At 41.5% G+C, this 16705-nt stretch overlaps 1 protein-coding gene across 5 annotated transcripts in view; it reads left to right on the forward strand.

The window, feature by feature from the left end:
* CRAMP1 (cramped chromatin regulator 1) overlaps positions 1-16705 on the forward strand; it is a 52557-nt gene that overhangs the window by 13184 nt on the left and 22668 nt on the right. For all 5 annotated transcript variants that reach the window (XR_014855224.1, XM_085075259.1, XM_085075258.1 and 2 more), the window contains exons 4-8: positions 150-303; positions 3367-3450; positions 5907-5955; positions 15326-15411; positions 16124-16247. Coding sequence is in view for 4 of the 5 variants with exons in the window: in XM_085075259.1 (XP_084931385.1) it covers positions 150-303; positions 3367-3450; positions 5907-5955; positions 15326-15411; positions 16124-16247 (497 nt within the window). In the remaining variant the exon portion in view is untranslated. The remainder of the gene's footprint in view (positions 1-149; positions 304-3366; positions 3451-5906; positions 5956-15325; positions 15412-16123; positions 16248-16705) is intronic.

Genomic DNA, 16705 nt, shown 5'->3' on the forward strand with positions numbered 1-16705 from the left:
TCTGTTGAGTTCTGATCCCCAAAAATTTTGTTTGTGGCCATTGAAATCCAGTTTCCCACAAAGAACCCCAAAGTCCCTCACATTATTTGACTTGTGACAAGATCCAAGTTTGGGTTTGAGTATTTCAGTTTGTTTTATTTTTTCTTCAGCATGGGAAGGACTTTGAAGCTATCCAAAACAATATTGCTCTGAAATACAAGAAGAAAGGCAAACCAGCAAGCATGGTGAAGAACAAGGAGCAGGTCCGGCACTTCTACTACCGCACCTGGCACAAGATCTCCAAGTACATTGACTTTGACAATGGTTAGTATGCACCAAAATGGGCTTGGTGCAAGGGTTGTAGTCCTGCCTTTTAGAGGTGAGGAAGTAAGTACTGAGGAGGAAATAAATACTGAACATAGAGTCATAGAACCACAGGATGACTGCGTTACAAGGGACCTCAAAGACCCTCCCATTCCATCCTCTGCCATGGACAGGGAGACCTTCCACTAGACCAGTTTGCTCAATGCCCCATCCAACCTGGCCATAGAGATCTTCAGGAATGGGGAGTCCAGAATCTCTCATTTCTTATTTTTGTTAGCATGGCCCTACTGAGGTTCATGTTTTGTGAAAAATACTTTTCAAAACCTGGTATTTGTATCACTGCTATTCTGTGAATTCACCACACCATAGTAAATGCAGATCCTGCTACTAATTCTGGGGAAAAATCTGGTTCAGGGAAGTGTTTCTGTATTCTCAGGAGCACACCTTCAGGGAGAGCTGCTTAAATGTTAGTCAGGCATGGCTGCATCAAGCAAACTGACCCAGTACTACTTTGCAGTTCTTGGGGGAAGGCAGAAATAAATAAACAGTCCAGTACAACTGTAAACGGTGACATACTTGTTCTCACTTTATAGATGTTTGAAATTGTACCATTGGTTCAATAACTTAGGATTCCCAGTACCATATTCCCTTCCCATTCTTTTCTCTCCTTCTGCAGCTGGCTTAATGGAAAACAAATTGGGAAGTCAGATAAACAGCTGGTGGTGTTTTATAACAGTAATATTAATATATGATCATTGAGAGTGGATCTCTGTCAAGTCCGTACTACTTAGGAATGGGGAGAGAGGATTCAAGTTAGTCTGTGGGTGGCCTAGTCTGAGTAACAGGCTAAAGAAATGTATTTCAGAGTGACCAGATTTTACTAAGATTCAGTTCTTTTGACTTTAAGGTGTCAAAAATGTCAGTTCTCCCATTACCTTGTTGATTAAATTATAGTCTCCAGAGTTTTCTGGTCCTAATGGTATATTCTAAGATGCATGAATCATGGCAGGTTGTGGTGGTTGAATTTTTTGGTCTTTGAACACCTCTCTTGAATATCAGCAGAAGTTTGGATAGTAAATTCATGTTGAGTGTTTGTGGCCAGAGCCTCTCAAGTTAAAAATAATTCATCAGGGAGAAATGGATGTGGAAAGAAGTTAAAAGAATGCAAAGCTAGTATAGAATACAGTCTCTCTATCACAGCATCAACTAGGATGGAAAAGATTTTTGAGATCATTGAGTCCAACCTATGACCACCATGGCACTAAGTGCCACATCCAGTCCTTTCTTAAACACTTCCAGAGACAATGACTCCACCACCTTCCTGGGCAGCCCATTCCAATGCCCAGTCACTCTTTCTGTGAAGAACTTCTTCCTAATGTCCATCCTAGACCTCCCCTGATGCAGCATAAGGCTGTGTCTTCTCATTCTGCCGCTGGTTGCCTGACAGAGGAGATTGACCCCCACATGGCTACACCTTCCTGTCAGGTGGATGTAGACAGTGATAAGGTCTCCCCTGAGCCTCCTTTTCTCCAAGCTAAACAACCTCAGCTCCCTCAGCCACTCCTCACAGGACTTGTTTTCCAGACCCTTCACCAGCCTTATTGCCCTCCTCTGCACATGTTTAAACATCGCAATGACCTTCCTAAATTAGGGTACTCAGAACTGGACACAGCACTCAAGGTGTGGTCCAGCCAGTGCTGAGTACAGGGGAAGAATCACTGCCCTGGTCCTGCTGGCCACACTATTCCTGATACAGGCCAGGATGCCATTGGCCTTCTTGGCCACGAGGGCACACTGCTGGCTCGTGTTCAGTCAACACCCCCAGGTCACTTTCTGCTTGGCCACTGTCCAGCCACTTTGTCCCTAGCCTGTAGTGCTGCAGGGAGTTGTTGTGACTGAAGTGCAGGACCCAGCACTTGGTCTTGTTAAACCTCATTAAAAATAAAAAATAATGAGTTCTTAAAAATGACTCATTAAGGAGAAATGGATATGGCTAGAAAGTAGCTGAAGGAATGCAAAGCTAGTGTATGATACAGTCTCTTTATGAACTTGTCTGTTCCTGACTTTAGGTTATCTAAAGGAGGACTTGCATATCTAAACCACCTGGCATAAGGTGTATTGTGAGTTCCTTTTTTCAAAGCAAGGCAGCACTTTAAGATGAAACAAGCCATTAGTATTTTATTTTAAAACAGTGTTGCAGCAAACACAGCGTGGAAGAATTTTTAAAACAAAAAGATGTCACAGATTAAGTTAATATGTTTTTTGGATAACAAAAAGTTATGTATTTGGTATGTGTGCAGTCTAGAATCTCATTGTCTGAAGGAATTTAACAATCAGCACAGTAGCTCAGTTAGCTTTAGTATTAGTAGAAATATGTGTGCTTAGATTTTGAGATCAGAGAGAACTAAAGTTTTGATGAATAGAGAAGAATAAATATTTTCAGCTGATTAGTAAACTACAAGACTGTCTTTGCTGTCATAGGTCTTTAGATCTATTGGCAGTAATGTCCACATCATATGTATTGTTGAGAAAGGACAAAAAAATTCCCTGTAAAGTTGAATAAAATGTCAGCAATTCTTTGTGTAAAAATTTAGAATGTAGAATTTGCATCAAATCTCTTACGATGTGTTGGTGTGCACAGAAAATGTTCTCTGTCTTCTGGAAAATCCAGAACTCTCTCTGAATTTTCATGTAAAAGAGTTCTGTATGCACTTGCTTGGGGGCATCTGGACATTTCCCCTAGAATTTGTAAACAGTTGATACTAGAGCTAGATTTATTATGAATTAGCTTTATTTTGCATTTTGTGCAGTTACATATTAGTTTAAATTCTTTGGAAGCTGCTTTGTTTTGCTGTAATTTCCAGAATGTTTTCCTAAAAAACGATGTGTGAAGGAAGTTGGCAAACCAATCCCATTATAGTGTTACTTGAACCAGAACTTAGCTTTGCCTTTGATTTGAAAATACAAATCCTCTCTTTTTCAGTGTTGAAATGAGTATCTGCTGTGTAGCTCCGTGTGAGTATCTGCAACCTACATCTCATTGACACCTTTTCTACTTTCTAGTGTTTTCTCAAGGTCTGAAAAAATCTTCCCTGGAGCTGTATGGCTTAATCTGCTATGGGGAACTAAGGAAAAAGATTGGGGGATGTAAGTATGAATGACTTCAGATTTTTTTTACATCATAGAATCAGAAGTTACTACCCTTGAAGTTGTCAGTGTCTAGTTCAGTTCCACTTTTGAATTCTTGACTATTGCTGTAATCTGTGCTGTTGTTTCTTCATTAAATGTGTTTTTATTTTTACAGACCTTCTTAGTCTGTTGCATTAGTCCACTTTAATAGATTTCTTTATTTTTAGCTGTCTGCAGAATGCAGTGCATGTAGCTCCCACAGGTGATAGGTAAACATGTACAAAGCTTAGATGATCTATTCTGTTACTGTTGAAACCTAAGCAATTAAGTGTGTAAATTATACCATTTATACCCACAGTTATTTGTGCCTATGTAGTCAAAATCCGGGATGGTGTCTTTCTCGAAGTTGTTCTTTAAATGTTTCCTCACTGTACCCTGAAGATGAAAAAGCACAAATTATAACTGGAAATAACTTTAATGGCTAAGCAGATGGGTTCTGACCTCATCAGTCCCAGAGTTCAGTTTTGTCTGTATCAATGAGTGTAGATGGAGGAGTATGTGCCATGACAATGCTGCGCTGTTTGCTGGCAGTTGATTAATTGCATTAGCAACATACCTGAGCTGAGGCTTACAGAACTACAGAATGATTGGAACGGACCATTTTGTCTCAACCCCCTGCCATGGGCTGGGACACTTTCCACTAGACCAGGTTGCTCCAAGCCTCTGTCCAAGCTGGCCTTGAGCACTTCCAGGGATGGGGCAGCCACAGCTCCTCTAGGCAACTTGTGCCAGGGCCTCACCACCCTCATAATAAAAAATGTTTTTGTTATATGTAGTTTAAATCTCCCCTCTTTTGGTTTAAAAACATCCCCCCTTGTCCTGTCTCTCCAGGTGCTGCTAAAATGTCTGTCCTTGTCTTTCTTTTAAGCCCTCTTTAAGTACTTTGTATGCTGGGACCCCCAGAACTGCAGGTGGAGTCTCACCTCAGTAGAGTAGAGGATCCCTACCTTGCCCTACTGTCTATGCTGGGGGGATGAGCCCCAGGACATGGTTCCCTTGGTCTTTATGGCTTCCAGACCAGAGAGAGCTCTGACATGATTGGCTTGGAGAGGGGGCAAAGGAACTTGTGCTGTATGGGCCAGTCCGTGTGCATACACCTTTTGGCGGTGTATTTTTTTATTTGTCCCCAGGCTTTTTGTACAGTCAGTGTTACATCATAGTGCACTTTGTTTTGTTTAATTTGTGAGACATGGAAAACCATCAAAATACTTTCACTTCTTTGTGAAGTTATACTAGTTGTAAAGTGAAATGGACATGAAAGCGTTCATGAGTGAACATGTGCAATTCCTAAAAGGATTGTGGGATTTTGGAAGGGGTTTTTTGCTATGTTATTCCCTTACCTGGGATTGTTGTCATAACAGGTAATGAATGAGACTGTTGTGGATGTTCATACTGACTTTATCCTGTTTGTTCAAAGGTCTCCAGTATGTTAATTCAGCTTGGAGAAGCAATTTTGAACTGTTTGATGACAAAGCAGGTGCAGGAGCAAGGCACGTTGCCCTGTCAGCAGAAATCAGTATTAGTGTTTCTTCCCTGTACCCACATCTTGTTTTACAAGCAGACTCTTCTTGCTATGACTGGGAGTAAAGTTTCAGACAGTCACTATGGCAATGCCTGCAGCCTCCGTGCTTCTGTCCTTTTAGAACTTTGGGACTTGGTTACGTACTTTACCCACTGTCACTTGGAAAATTGTTGTCTCCAAGACCAAATGTACTCAAGCTGCAAGAGTCTACACCCATTAATGACAGGTCTGCTCTGTAGCTGTGGAAAGCAGTTTCTTCCTTTTTTTTCCCCTCTTTTTATTTTTTCCTCTTGTGGTATTCACAGAGTCACAGAAATGGAGAAGACTTACTGAGAGCTATTGAGATACAAAAGCACTCCAGAAGTACTTTTAACATTGCCAGAGGGAGGTTAATTGTTCAGTAAATAGATCTGGGCCTAACTGTCATATAAATCAAGTTAGCAAAATGTCCATTTAAAAATGTGCTCTATAATGCACAGAGAGACGTGAGGGTTGCATGTGCATTTTGTGATTTTTATTTACTTTTTTGTTGTATTATGCACTAGGATGCTGTTTCATTCTGCCTTGCTCCCTTAGCAACAGAGATTGAGCCAGAAGAAGCTTTTCATTTTAATACTGCAGTGTCAGATTAAAGCTCAGTGTTCAAAGAACGCTGTAGTACCTAAACTAGGGTAATTTAATCCACATATAAAAATAATTTTTGTGACATGTAAAGCTTGCAAGTTATGAAAATATGAACTTTCCAGAAGAGGTATGTTACAGCACATTTATGCATGTTAATTCTATGTGAGAAAAAAATTTAATAGCTTTGAATACCTATCAGGACACAGAAAAGGCCGTGGCTTTATCACTGTAAATCCTAATTCACTGTGTTATCTAATTTCCTGAAAAGGTATGGATGACAAGAATGCAGCTAAACTCAATGAGCTCATTCAAGTTGGGTAAGTAAGAACTTAATCCTGAAACTCATAAAACTGGGTTGTTCAGCAGCTTTGCTGCTGTATTGATCACCTAAAGTCTAGGGCATTTCTTAATTTTCTAGAGCTGAAGTTTGATATTTTCCATTCTTAGTTTGTTTTATATTAGAATTTTTTTCCCTTTTCCATGGAGCCATTAATTGTTAATAGTAAGAAATGATGGATGAAGTTTAATAAAATAATTAAATGAGAATTCTTTACACAAGCACAACACTTAACTGTGTGGATTCACTACAGAGAAATCATAGAGTTATTTAGGTTGGAATCCAAGATCGTCAAGTCCAACCATTACCTCGGCCCTGCCACCATGAACTCCTGTCCCCAAATGCCACATCCATAGGTATTTTAAATTTCTTCAGGGATGATCACTCCACTACTGCCCTGGGTGGCCTGTTCCACTGTCTGACCACACTTTCAGTGCCGAAATTTTCCCTGATAGCCGACCTGAACCTCCCCTTGCACAACTTGAGGCCATTTCCTCTTGTCCTGTCGCTTGTTCCCTGGGAACAGAGCCTGACCCCACCTGGCTGCACCCTCCTATCAGGGAGTTGTGGAGAGTTGAGAAGGTTCCCCCGAGCCTTCTTTTCTCCAGGCTGAGCCCCCCTCTCAGCCCCCTCAGCTGCTCCTCATCTGACTTGTGCTTCAGTCCATTCCCCAGCTCTGTTCCCATCTGTAGACATATTCCAGCTCCTCACTATCCTTCTTGCAGTGAGGGTTCATCTCCAAACCATTCTGCCTCAGCAGGGCTCACAAGTCCTGACTTTCAGACCTGAAATGACCCTTCAACACACTGGCAGCCTCAGCCCTTCAGTCCCTTCTGCCTCTGCTTAACGTTAAGAACGAGTGTTCTCTTTCACTTCAAGAGAGTATTGTAGCATTTGATGGCTCAGTCTATCAGCTGATGTACTCCTAGAATGCAGAAGGGGTTAGAAGTTGCATATTATTAGAAATGAGGGCATACCTGATGTATTTGTGCATAAAGTTTTCCAAAGTAGTTCAGTTTTCAGAATGTGTGTGTTGTAAAGTGAAACCTCTTTCAAAGGAAAAGGCACGTGATTACTTAGGAGGCATTGATTTGTCCTTAATCCCATCTTTAAAAGCTATTTGAAGGAACATTATTTTCTATCTGTTACAGGCCTGTTTTTACCTTTTGCATTTTTGCTTTTAAGGTGCTTCGCTATAGCAGACAAGTTACTGATGAAGTAAAACAGGAGTAGGAGTTCGCCCCCTCAGCTGCAGTCCTTTGATTTTACCTTGCATAATATGGATACTTGGTGTTGTACCTTTCTCATGTTCTCAAATGGAGTTTCCAGATCAGTTTCTTAGGAATTGAATGACCTTTCCTCTCTTGGGAGATGCTGTTTGTATAGTGTGCTTGTGCTGCTGGTCTGGAATGTGATGCTTGAATCACTTGTTCATTCTTCTGTTTTAAAGGTTTTAAATTAGAAGATAAATTCCCATTTGGCTTGGGTTTTGTATCATTAGGAAAATACTAACAGTATGTTTATCAGAATTATTCTTAAAGCCAATTACTTATTTAAATTGGAGTTACCAGTTAAAATGGGCCTGGGATGAGCCTTTATCTGTAGTTTCCTGGATATTTCTATAGTTCAGAATATCAGCAGTTGGTTGAGTCACTCTGCTGTACTACAGAGCCTTTCTAATACTGGGTAATCCAAACAAACTAAAGCATTAACGAATGAACCTGATGATGTTTAGTGAGCTGTAGCATCAGTCTGTCACTTTGCATGATTCAGGCCTTAGTTCTTCTAATTACTTGTTACTGAGGGCTAATGATTTCTGTGAAAAACTAGGTGTTTACTCCATAAAAGCCAGTCTTGTAACAAACCATTTTGGAAACGGGAGTCTTTGCATTTCAAAGTATTAAAGTTAATCTTCTACGCCAAAATTAGAGTGTACATAACATTAACCAGTTCTGAATTAGTTGCTTTTGCATAGGCTTTTTGTCTACATATGGGAGACTCATCTTTGCTTTGCTTTTTCTCCTGCACCCCTTACCCCATTTGGTGGTGAACCTCACCACTTGAGGAGGAGCAAACTGTGTCTTCATTACGGCCTGCCTGGATGTCTGCAGCCTGCATGTGCAGGGCTGCCTCATAGCTCCCAGAAGCAAACACATTGCATATATCTCAGTTGGTTCAACTTCCCAACTTGCTCAGTGATGGTACAATTCTGTGATCCTCTTCCCTATTTGTAATCAGTTCTTTCTCCAGTTCCTAACGTTTTTCTTAAAAGGGTGACACTGCTCTTTTTCTGAATGCAAAGCTTTATAAGGCTTGGCACTGAGGAAAGTTGTGAAAGAAAGTGAATCCAAAGTGATTAAAAATGGGGAATGTGAACATGCATTATCCTGATGATCTGCTCCTTAAGTAGGTAAACATACTCCTCATTTAATTGGTAAGAAAAGTTGAGAAAGGATAAAGTTGTGAGGTGCTACCTGGCAATTTGTTTGCAGCACGACCCCATATCCTGGCGTAACATGTTCTAATTCAGTGCTTGTTTTGTATCTCTGGTTTCTGTACTAATTCCATGGAGTATGGGAAAATAAATGACCCTGTGAGGGGTTCATAAGAAAACCATACTTAAAAGCTTCCTAGCTGAGCTTATAACCCAGGTTATGGATACTAAGGAGTGCCTGAAAACTCCAATCAGCTGACTATGGCAAGTACTGGCAACGTCTGTGTGTGTGTGTGTAGTTAAGGCTATTTGCTGTTACACATCTCTGTACTTGTCTTCAGAACGTCAGTAACAGGCAAATGATGGTAGACAATAGCTAGTGGTACAGCAGTTGTTGAATCAAGGGGGAATCTTGCAGAAAATAGATCAAAGTTTGCATAATTATTAATGCAAGGGGGAGCTAAGAATTTTTCTGTCAGCTTCTGAAACTGTTCTGAGTAGTTCAGCATACTCAGGTGAACACTGGCCTGCTGAAAGACAGGACCACTCTCTGTCCAGTCCTTTGCTGAGGTTTTTATTACAGCATTTTAATTTTACTATGCATTTATTATGTCATTGTATTCTGTGATTAGGATGTATAACAAGAAAAATAGATTTATGGTGGTATAGCAGGACTGCTCAGTAACTAATTTGAATGAACTTAAGCTGAAGCTTTTTTGTTTTGTTTCACTTTTAGGAGAGAAACATTTTTATTTGACTTTGGTTTTGCAACACTCTTCACGTTTAATAAAAAACTACATATGAACAAATACAAATTTTCTTGATCTCTTTGTGAAGTGGTAGGAATTTTGGGTAAGATAAAAAAAAAAACCAAACCACGATAAACACCTAATTAAAGAAGTACTGTAACTATGCACCAGTTAAGCAGAGCACTCTTCAGTGTCTGGTAGTGTATGTGGTTTTACCCCCCAGCCTGAGGCTCTTTATAGCACAAGTTAAGAAAGACAGAAACCATTAACAGGCATTAATTGCTCTGTGTGGTTCAGGTTCTGAGTGTACTTTATGTGGGATAGGAGTGATTCTTCACTGCCTTCCATTTCCTTGGGAAAGCTTTCTAGCATGCTGAGGAGGTAATGTGTAACTCTACAAATCTTGATCATAAAATAGCTGTTCATACTGAAAAAGAAAGTAATATATAAACCAAACCATTTTAAGTAAGCAGGTTATGCTCTTGGTGTCAAGTCAGACTGGAAATTCTGAATGCATAGTCAGTAGAGTGACTGTTTTTAAGACTTACCCTTTTCTGCTTTTGGAGATATCCAGGATCTAGGTAACAGAAGAAAATAGGTATTTGGAGGCTAAGAGTAGTTCTGTTGCAGACTGACTCCTTTACCGTGCTCTCCCCTTGAATTTGTAGAAATAGACTTTTTCCAGCCACCCAGACGTGGATTTCAATTAGGAAATTACAGTGTCTAAATATATCTACTTTTATATTAGTTTGATAATAAGTTATTCTTCAGTCTCTGTCCTGGATTGCTTGAAGCTAATCATACTTAATGGAAAAGGGAATTAGGGGAAACAAAACACCTGAATCTGGGAAGCTGGGATATTCTAAAGCATATGTGAATATGAAAATAGCATTGATTGCTGTAGTTGTGGAAGAATGTTGTCATGCCAGGGTGAAAACTTGCATGGGAAATCTCTAATGTTGTTTTGTCCCATTTATGTGTGCTCTGTGTTTCTCCATTTACTGAATGGTGTACTTTAGTTGGCAACTTTTGAACTTTACCATTTACCCTCATGCTCAGGGAATGCAGTAACTCGTGCTTCTCCTTATAGATATCAGCAGGTTTGCAGTTATTTGGTTTCCTCCAATGTGATTTTCCTCCTAGTGTTTTGTTTTTTTGGTTTTTTTGGTTTTTTTTTCAAATAATGTATTTTCCATAATATACTTGTATCTTTTTTCACACTTCTTTTCTGGCTTTTATCTTAGAGTTTGGTTGGGTGGGTTGTTTTTTTTGCTTCATCTCTCTGCCCTTAAAGCACAGATAGAGATGCAGCCAGAAGTTTGTGATGCTGATCCATGTTCATTTATAAGCTTCTTTATGGTAACAGATGGTGGATATCTGCAGCCCAAGGTCTACCTGCACAGGTGGCAGACAAACTGAGCAGGAACAGCTACCAGGAAGCCTGACTCAACAATAAATGCTTTATGACCAGCTAGCTGGGCTCTTGAACAGAAATAGGAAATCTGAAAAATTAACAATAGCACTTTTCTTCTTTCTTCTTTTTCTTAGATCAATTAGCTCAGCTGTTTTAGGCAGATCAAACCTTCTGGGCCTTCTGAGCAGCCAGGCTCTTTCAGTCACTTCCACACGTGATGGAACAATTTCCACAAAACTTGACTAGTTTATATAGTCATATCAGTTATTATAAAAAATGTTTCTCTCTCCAAACCTCATATTACTTGTACTGTTCTGTTGTCAAGGTAATAATTATGATGATGATAATAATAATGCTATTTCTGACTCTTTACTCACAAGCTTCAAGGGCACATTTGATAATAAAGAATTGCATTAGCTAAAATCAAGGAGGAGAGTCTCAGCTAGCACAAGTAATCAAAATAATTTGCTGTATCAAAACTGTAAATTTCCAATTTAGAAACCTGTACCAAGATGCATTGAATTTTTGGGTGATTTTCACTGTCTATAGTGTGTTTCATATGAGGCCCTTATGGAGCCATGTTTTCCACTTGAACAGGAGGGTACATCCAAGTGTGGCTTCACTAAGGAAATAATCCCAGCAGTTCAGGTTGCTGTAATGCTATAATTGACTCCTTGCAGGAACGAGGCAGATAATCACCCTGGCATGTTGATGCAGCAGTGTTGTTTTCTGTACACCTTTTTCGATCACATTCCCAGGCTTTGATTTTCCAGCATTTGATTGCATTCGTGCACCCATTCTCATCTCAGTGTGAGCATTGTAAAATTACTTACTGTGATGACTGCATTAGTGATAACAAAGTAAATGCGGTTTTCACTGAATCCCTGCAGTTAAAACCACAAGGTAATTGGTGTGAATCCTGTGGATGTGTTACTTCAGCATAAAACTGTGTAAAAGGAAGAGTGGTTTCTGGGACCTGTAGTAAAAGTTGAAAACTTCTAGTTCTCAGCTGGTTTTTTTTCTTTTTTTCAGTTACTGTTCTTGGAAGAGATAATGATAAGCACTATACTAAGAAAAGTAATATATAGCTAGCGTTTTATTTACTGCACACACCCTAGATGCTGGTGAATTCTTCAGGATCTGTGCCAGGCACGTTTATACTAGTTGTGGTTTGGATCCTGGCCAAATACCAGGCAACCAGGACAGCTGCTCACTTGCTCTCCCCAGCTGCAGCTGGGCAGAGGAGAGGAAAAAAAATTAACACAAGGGTTCATGAATGAGATAAGGAACTGGGAGAAAACACTTCAAAGGCAATACAGGCTCAACTTAGAGTTGCAAAGTGAATTTAGTACTAATGGAGTCAGAGGAGGATAATGTGAAGTAAAATAAGCCCATAAGGACACTGTTCTTCCCCCCACCCCCTCCCTGCTTTGCACCAACAGTGTAGGTGGACAGGGTGTGAAGGTTTTGGTCATTCTGTCACCAGGATCTTCTTCCACTGCTCAGGGAGAGGAGGCCTTCCCCTGCTGCACTGTGGGGCCCCTCCCAAGGGAAACATTTTTCTGTGAATCTCTCTGATGTGGAGAGCATCTCATGAGCAGCAGTCCTCCCAAAACTACTGCAATGTGAGCCTCCTCCCACAGGCAGACAGTCTTCCCAAAGCTGCTGTGGCATGGGTCCTTCGTCCACAGGGTGCAGACTTCCAAGGACAGGCTGTTCCAGCCTGGCAGCAAGGACCCTCTCCACTGGGACTCCCACTGGACCACAGTCTCTTCCAGGCATCCACCTGCTCTGGCGTGGGCACGTCCTCCACAGGCTTCAGGTGAACCTCTGCATCTCTGTGGACCCCATGGGCTGCAGGGGGACAGCCTGCTTCCTCATGGTCTTCACTGTGGTTTGCAAAGGAAATTTGGCTCTGGCATTTGGAGCACCTCTTCTCCCTCCTTCCCCACTGACCTTGGTGTCTCCATGTTGTTCTCTTACATAGTCTCACCACCTCCTCCTTCTCTGGCTAGAAACAACTGTGTGCACCTTTTGGGTTGATTTCTTCTTAAATATGTCATCACAGAAGTGTAACCAGCCTCTCTAATTGGCCAAGGCTTGGCCAGCAGAATGTCCATCATCTTCAGAGCCATCAGAGATTGGTTCTGCTGGACATGGTAGAAGTTTCCGGAAGCTTCTCACAGGAGCCATCTTTGTGGCCCCCCTGCTACCAAAAACCGGGCCAAGCAAAACCAGCACAATACTGGGCAGCTGCTTTGACTGATGGCTGAGAATGAAGTCTGGGCTCGTGAAAAAGGCGGAGATTCTCCAGCTAAAGATTCAGACATAAGAGAGAAGTTGTCCCCAATACTGACCTAGCTGAATTTAAGCGCAGCAGAATATGCAGTCGAATTTCCTTTCTTTATACATTGCAATCCCTGTTGACATAAGTTCTTGACATAAGAGCTTGGGTTCGTACTGATTTGTCCTCACTTGTATTGAAACATGGTTTATTTGCACGTTAAAAAAAAACAAACAAAAAACAGAGTAGTAATTGATGAAACTTATTTTTTGAATATTTCTTTTCTAAAAGTGGTGATTTTCTGATAAAATCATATTGATATTATAAGGATATATACAAGAGAATATGGAGTCTTGTGGTAAGGCTGAACTGCCAAGGAGGAGGTTTTACCTTTCGTCCTTAACTTAACTTATTGATTAGATACCCACAAGGGTTTCTGTGTCCTTCTGTAAGTGTCTACACTGGCAGAGACTGACAGAGATTTTACACCATTGGACTTGATGTGACCAACTATATTGAAACAATTCTTGTTTCCAAGAATTAAGTTGAAAGGAAATCTGCCCTCCCAGCCCAGGGATATTCCAAATCTATAGAAGTTCACAGTTTGGTAACTGAAACTTTTGAATTGTGCACCCCATCAGCTCCATTTTCTCAGGTTTGGCTTCGCTTCTGCTGCCCTTTTGCAACTTTTCCTATTAGCACTGTAGACAACTGCTCTTCCTGCATGATGATGTTTTACTTACAGCATAGGAATAGTCTCTATAATTTATTTAATTTTACTACAAGAACTTGTGTTCAATCCTGCTGCTTCTATGCTAGCTGATCCTTAATGCTTCAAGTATAAGGTAGTAATGCTGCCATTGGTAATTTGATTGGGCTCAATGCCTACCTTTTAAGTCCCTAAAAAGAAAACAGGGCTGACGGAGTGAAGAAATCAAGTCGTTTTCTCTGTGTGAAAACATAAATGACCTCTGACTTTTAAGGATCTTCAAAACAGCTAATGATACTGAAGCTAAACTAGTGAAATCATACTGTAAAAAGTCACTTTGTTCTGGTTTCAGCACAAGCTCTTAGACCTCATGTCTGCACCAGATAAGGTGATCATATTTCCAAATGAAAGACTGCAAATACTTCAGACTTCTTCTTCCTATAATTAAGAGTCATGAGTATAAGGGGAAGACTAAAGCAAAACCTCTTGTGTTTTGTGAAGCAGCTGTCTGTGAGGGTACTCTTCAACCAAAGTAACACGATCCTGGTCCGCATACAAAACAGAAGACCCGCCCTGAGTGGACAATCAAGTTTTTCATGAAAGTCTGGAAGAGGAGGGTCACAGAAGTAGCACTTCCACAAGGGGAAGTAAGGTGATAGGAAAGACTGAATGCTCTCGTGAACCTGCACTGCAGACCCTTAGATTTCTGTGTTCAGTCCTGTAGCTATGATGGTATTTGGCTCTGTGTTCCTGATCACAGACTCACAGAAGAAGCTGAGTTGGAAGGGACAAGGATCATCAAGTCTGACTCCTGGCCCTCTACCATTCCCAAGAATCACACTCTGTCTGTCTGTCCTGAGAGCATTGTCCTAATGCGTCTTGATCTCTGTCAGGCTTGGTGCTGTGACCACTGCCCTGGGGAGCCTGTTCCAGTGTCCAGACACTCAGGGGGAAGAACCTTTTTCTAATATCCAACCTAAACCTGCCCTGACACAACTTCAGGCTATTCCCTCAAGTTCTGTCACTGATCACCAGCACAGAGAAGAAATCAGTGTCTGCCCCTTTTCTCCCCCTCATGAGAAAGTTGTAACTGCAAGGAGGTCTCCCTTCAGTCTCTTCCAAGCTGAACAGACCAAGTGCCCTCACAGCCTCTCCTCATAATGGCTTCTTCTCAAGGCCTTTCACCGTTTTCGTTGCCCTCCTTTGGACGCTCGTTAGTAGTTTAATACCTTTCTTATATTGTGGTGACCAAAACTGCAAACAATATTCAAGGTGATGAGGCTGCTCCAGTGCAAAGCAGAGTGGGACAATCCCCTCCCTGGCCTGACTGGTGATGCTGGCCCTGGAGCCCCCCAGGACAGGGATGGCCCTCCTGCCTCCAGGCCATTGCTGACTCATGTTCAACCAGGACCCCCAGGTCCCTACTGCAGCACTGCTCTCTAGCATCTCATTCCCCAGTCTGTCCATACATCCAGGGTTGCCCCGTCCCAGGTGCAGAATCTAGCACTTGCCGGAACTTCATGCAGTTGGTGTCTGCAACTAGTCTTCTCATTTGTCAAGCTCTCTCTGCAGGGCTTCCCTACCTGTGAGGGAGACAGCAGCTCCTCCCAATTTTGTATCATCTGCAGACTGGCTTAGTATCCCTTCCAGTCCTGTGTCCATGTCATACATGAAGATGTTGAGGGCCTAAGATGGATAGATCTGTATTCATGCACTGTTGTTAATGGTTCCTCTAAGTACTTCTCTTTCCTTGTATCCAGGGCTACAACTGTTCGTTACAAAGGCAGAAACTTGCGTATCAAAGCTCCCATGTGCAGGGCTTTGAAGAAACTCTGTGATCCAGATGGTGAGTAAAAGATGCTGGAACATGAGGGTGTTCTAGGAGGTAGTTGGATGCATAGAAGGTGAGCAGGCTTGTTCTGGTGTATCCATCACTGGCAGGGAAACTTGGGCTGTTGTGTGTTTCTCTTGAGCACAATATTGTCTGTCTTGGCCCGTTTGCTTGTGTAACCCCAGTAACTTCAGGACCCACCCAGTTTTCTTACTAGCTAAGATGAAAAGGAAATACCCACACCAGACTAATTCACTACTGCTTTACACATCGTGCTTTCACTGTATGTGAAGGTTAGTCCCTTGTGCCAGTGAATCAGCAGCAGTATAGTGTTCAGCATTGAGCATTTTCAATTTTTTTACCTTCTCCTATTCAGCTATGTGTGATTTCATTTTAGTTTTTTTTCTTCCTCTTCCTTGTTCCCAAGTAAGTAGAATCAGGCTGTTCAAAGGTCTGAAATACTGTACTTGCTCAAAGTTTCAAGACACCTGATTTTTTACACTGCTTGCTCAACTGAAATCCCCAGTACCACTGCAGTGTCCAAGGATAAGAACATATTGGAACAAAAGGTAATTAAGGAAGCAGGCTCCACTGGTGAAGCTGAGCTGCCTGAGTTGTCTGTAGGTGATGCTCATGTCTGATCATTTTGTTGTGAGCATACACAACACTGAGCATAGTGTTGTGACTTTGTCCTTGCTTTGACCCTTTGTGCTTCATCTCCCTTCAGGTGTGAGTGATGAAGAGGACCAAAAGCCAGTACGACTTCCTCTCAAGGTTCCTGTGGAGTTGCAGCCACGGAATAACCACGCATGGGCTCGAGTACAGAGTCTTGCCCAGAACCCACGACTTAGGTAATGGAGAACTGATTGTGGTGCTCAGAATAGAGAAATAGATGAGCAGCATCCTAGTCCCTTCCTATTTCTTCGGGGTTCTCTTTGCCAGTTGGGCAGTTAATCTTTGATAATGCAGTTGGCCTAAATGTGCTTAGTCTGAAGTCTTTGTCTAACCAGAGTGCATGGTTTGTAAACATGTGTTATCTCATGGGAAAATTAGATTATTATTGTTCTTTATATCTTTTAATTTGAGTGATGAAGGAGCTACTAGGTTTGGAGACAAGTATACTTTGTTCCACTTAATGTCAGAGCAGAGTGCAAGTAAAATGGAGATAGTGGCATTGGTTCTACTAAAATTTGTATTGAATGTACCATAGACAGAGAGGAGGGAATGTACCATAGACAGAGTGGTCCGAGGTGTGTGCACCAAGGCTCTGAACATTTCACCTGCACGCAGTGATAAAAGCAGCATGGAA

This window comes from Lichenostomus cassidix, chromosome 14 (genome assembly GCF_008360975.1).
Source record: "Lichenostomus cassidix isolate B80296 chromosome 14, HeHo_3.0, whole genome shotgun sequence".
Taxonomy (NCBI): domain Eukaryota; kingdom Metazoa; phylum Chordata; class Aves; order Passeriformes; family Meliphagidae; genus Lichenostomus; species Lichenostomus cassidix.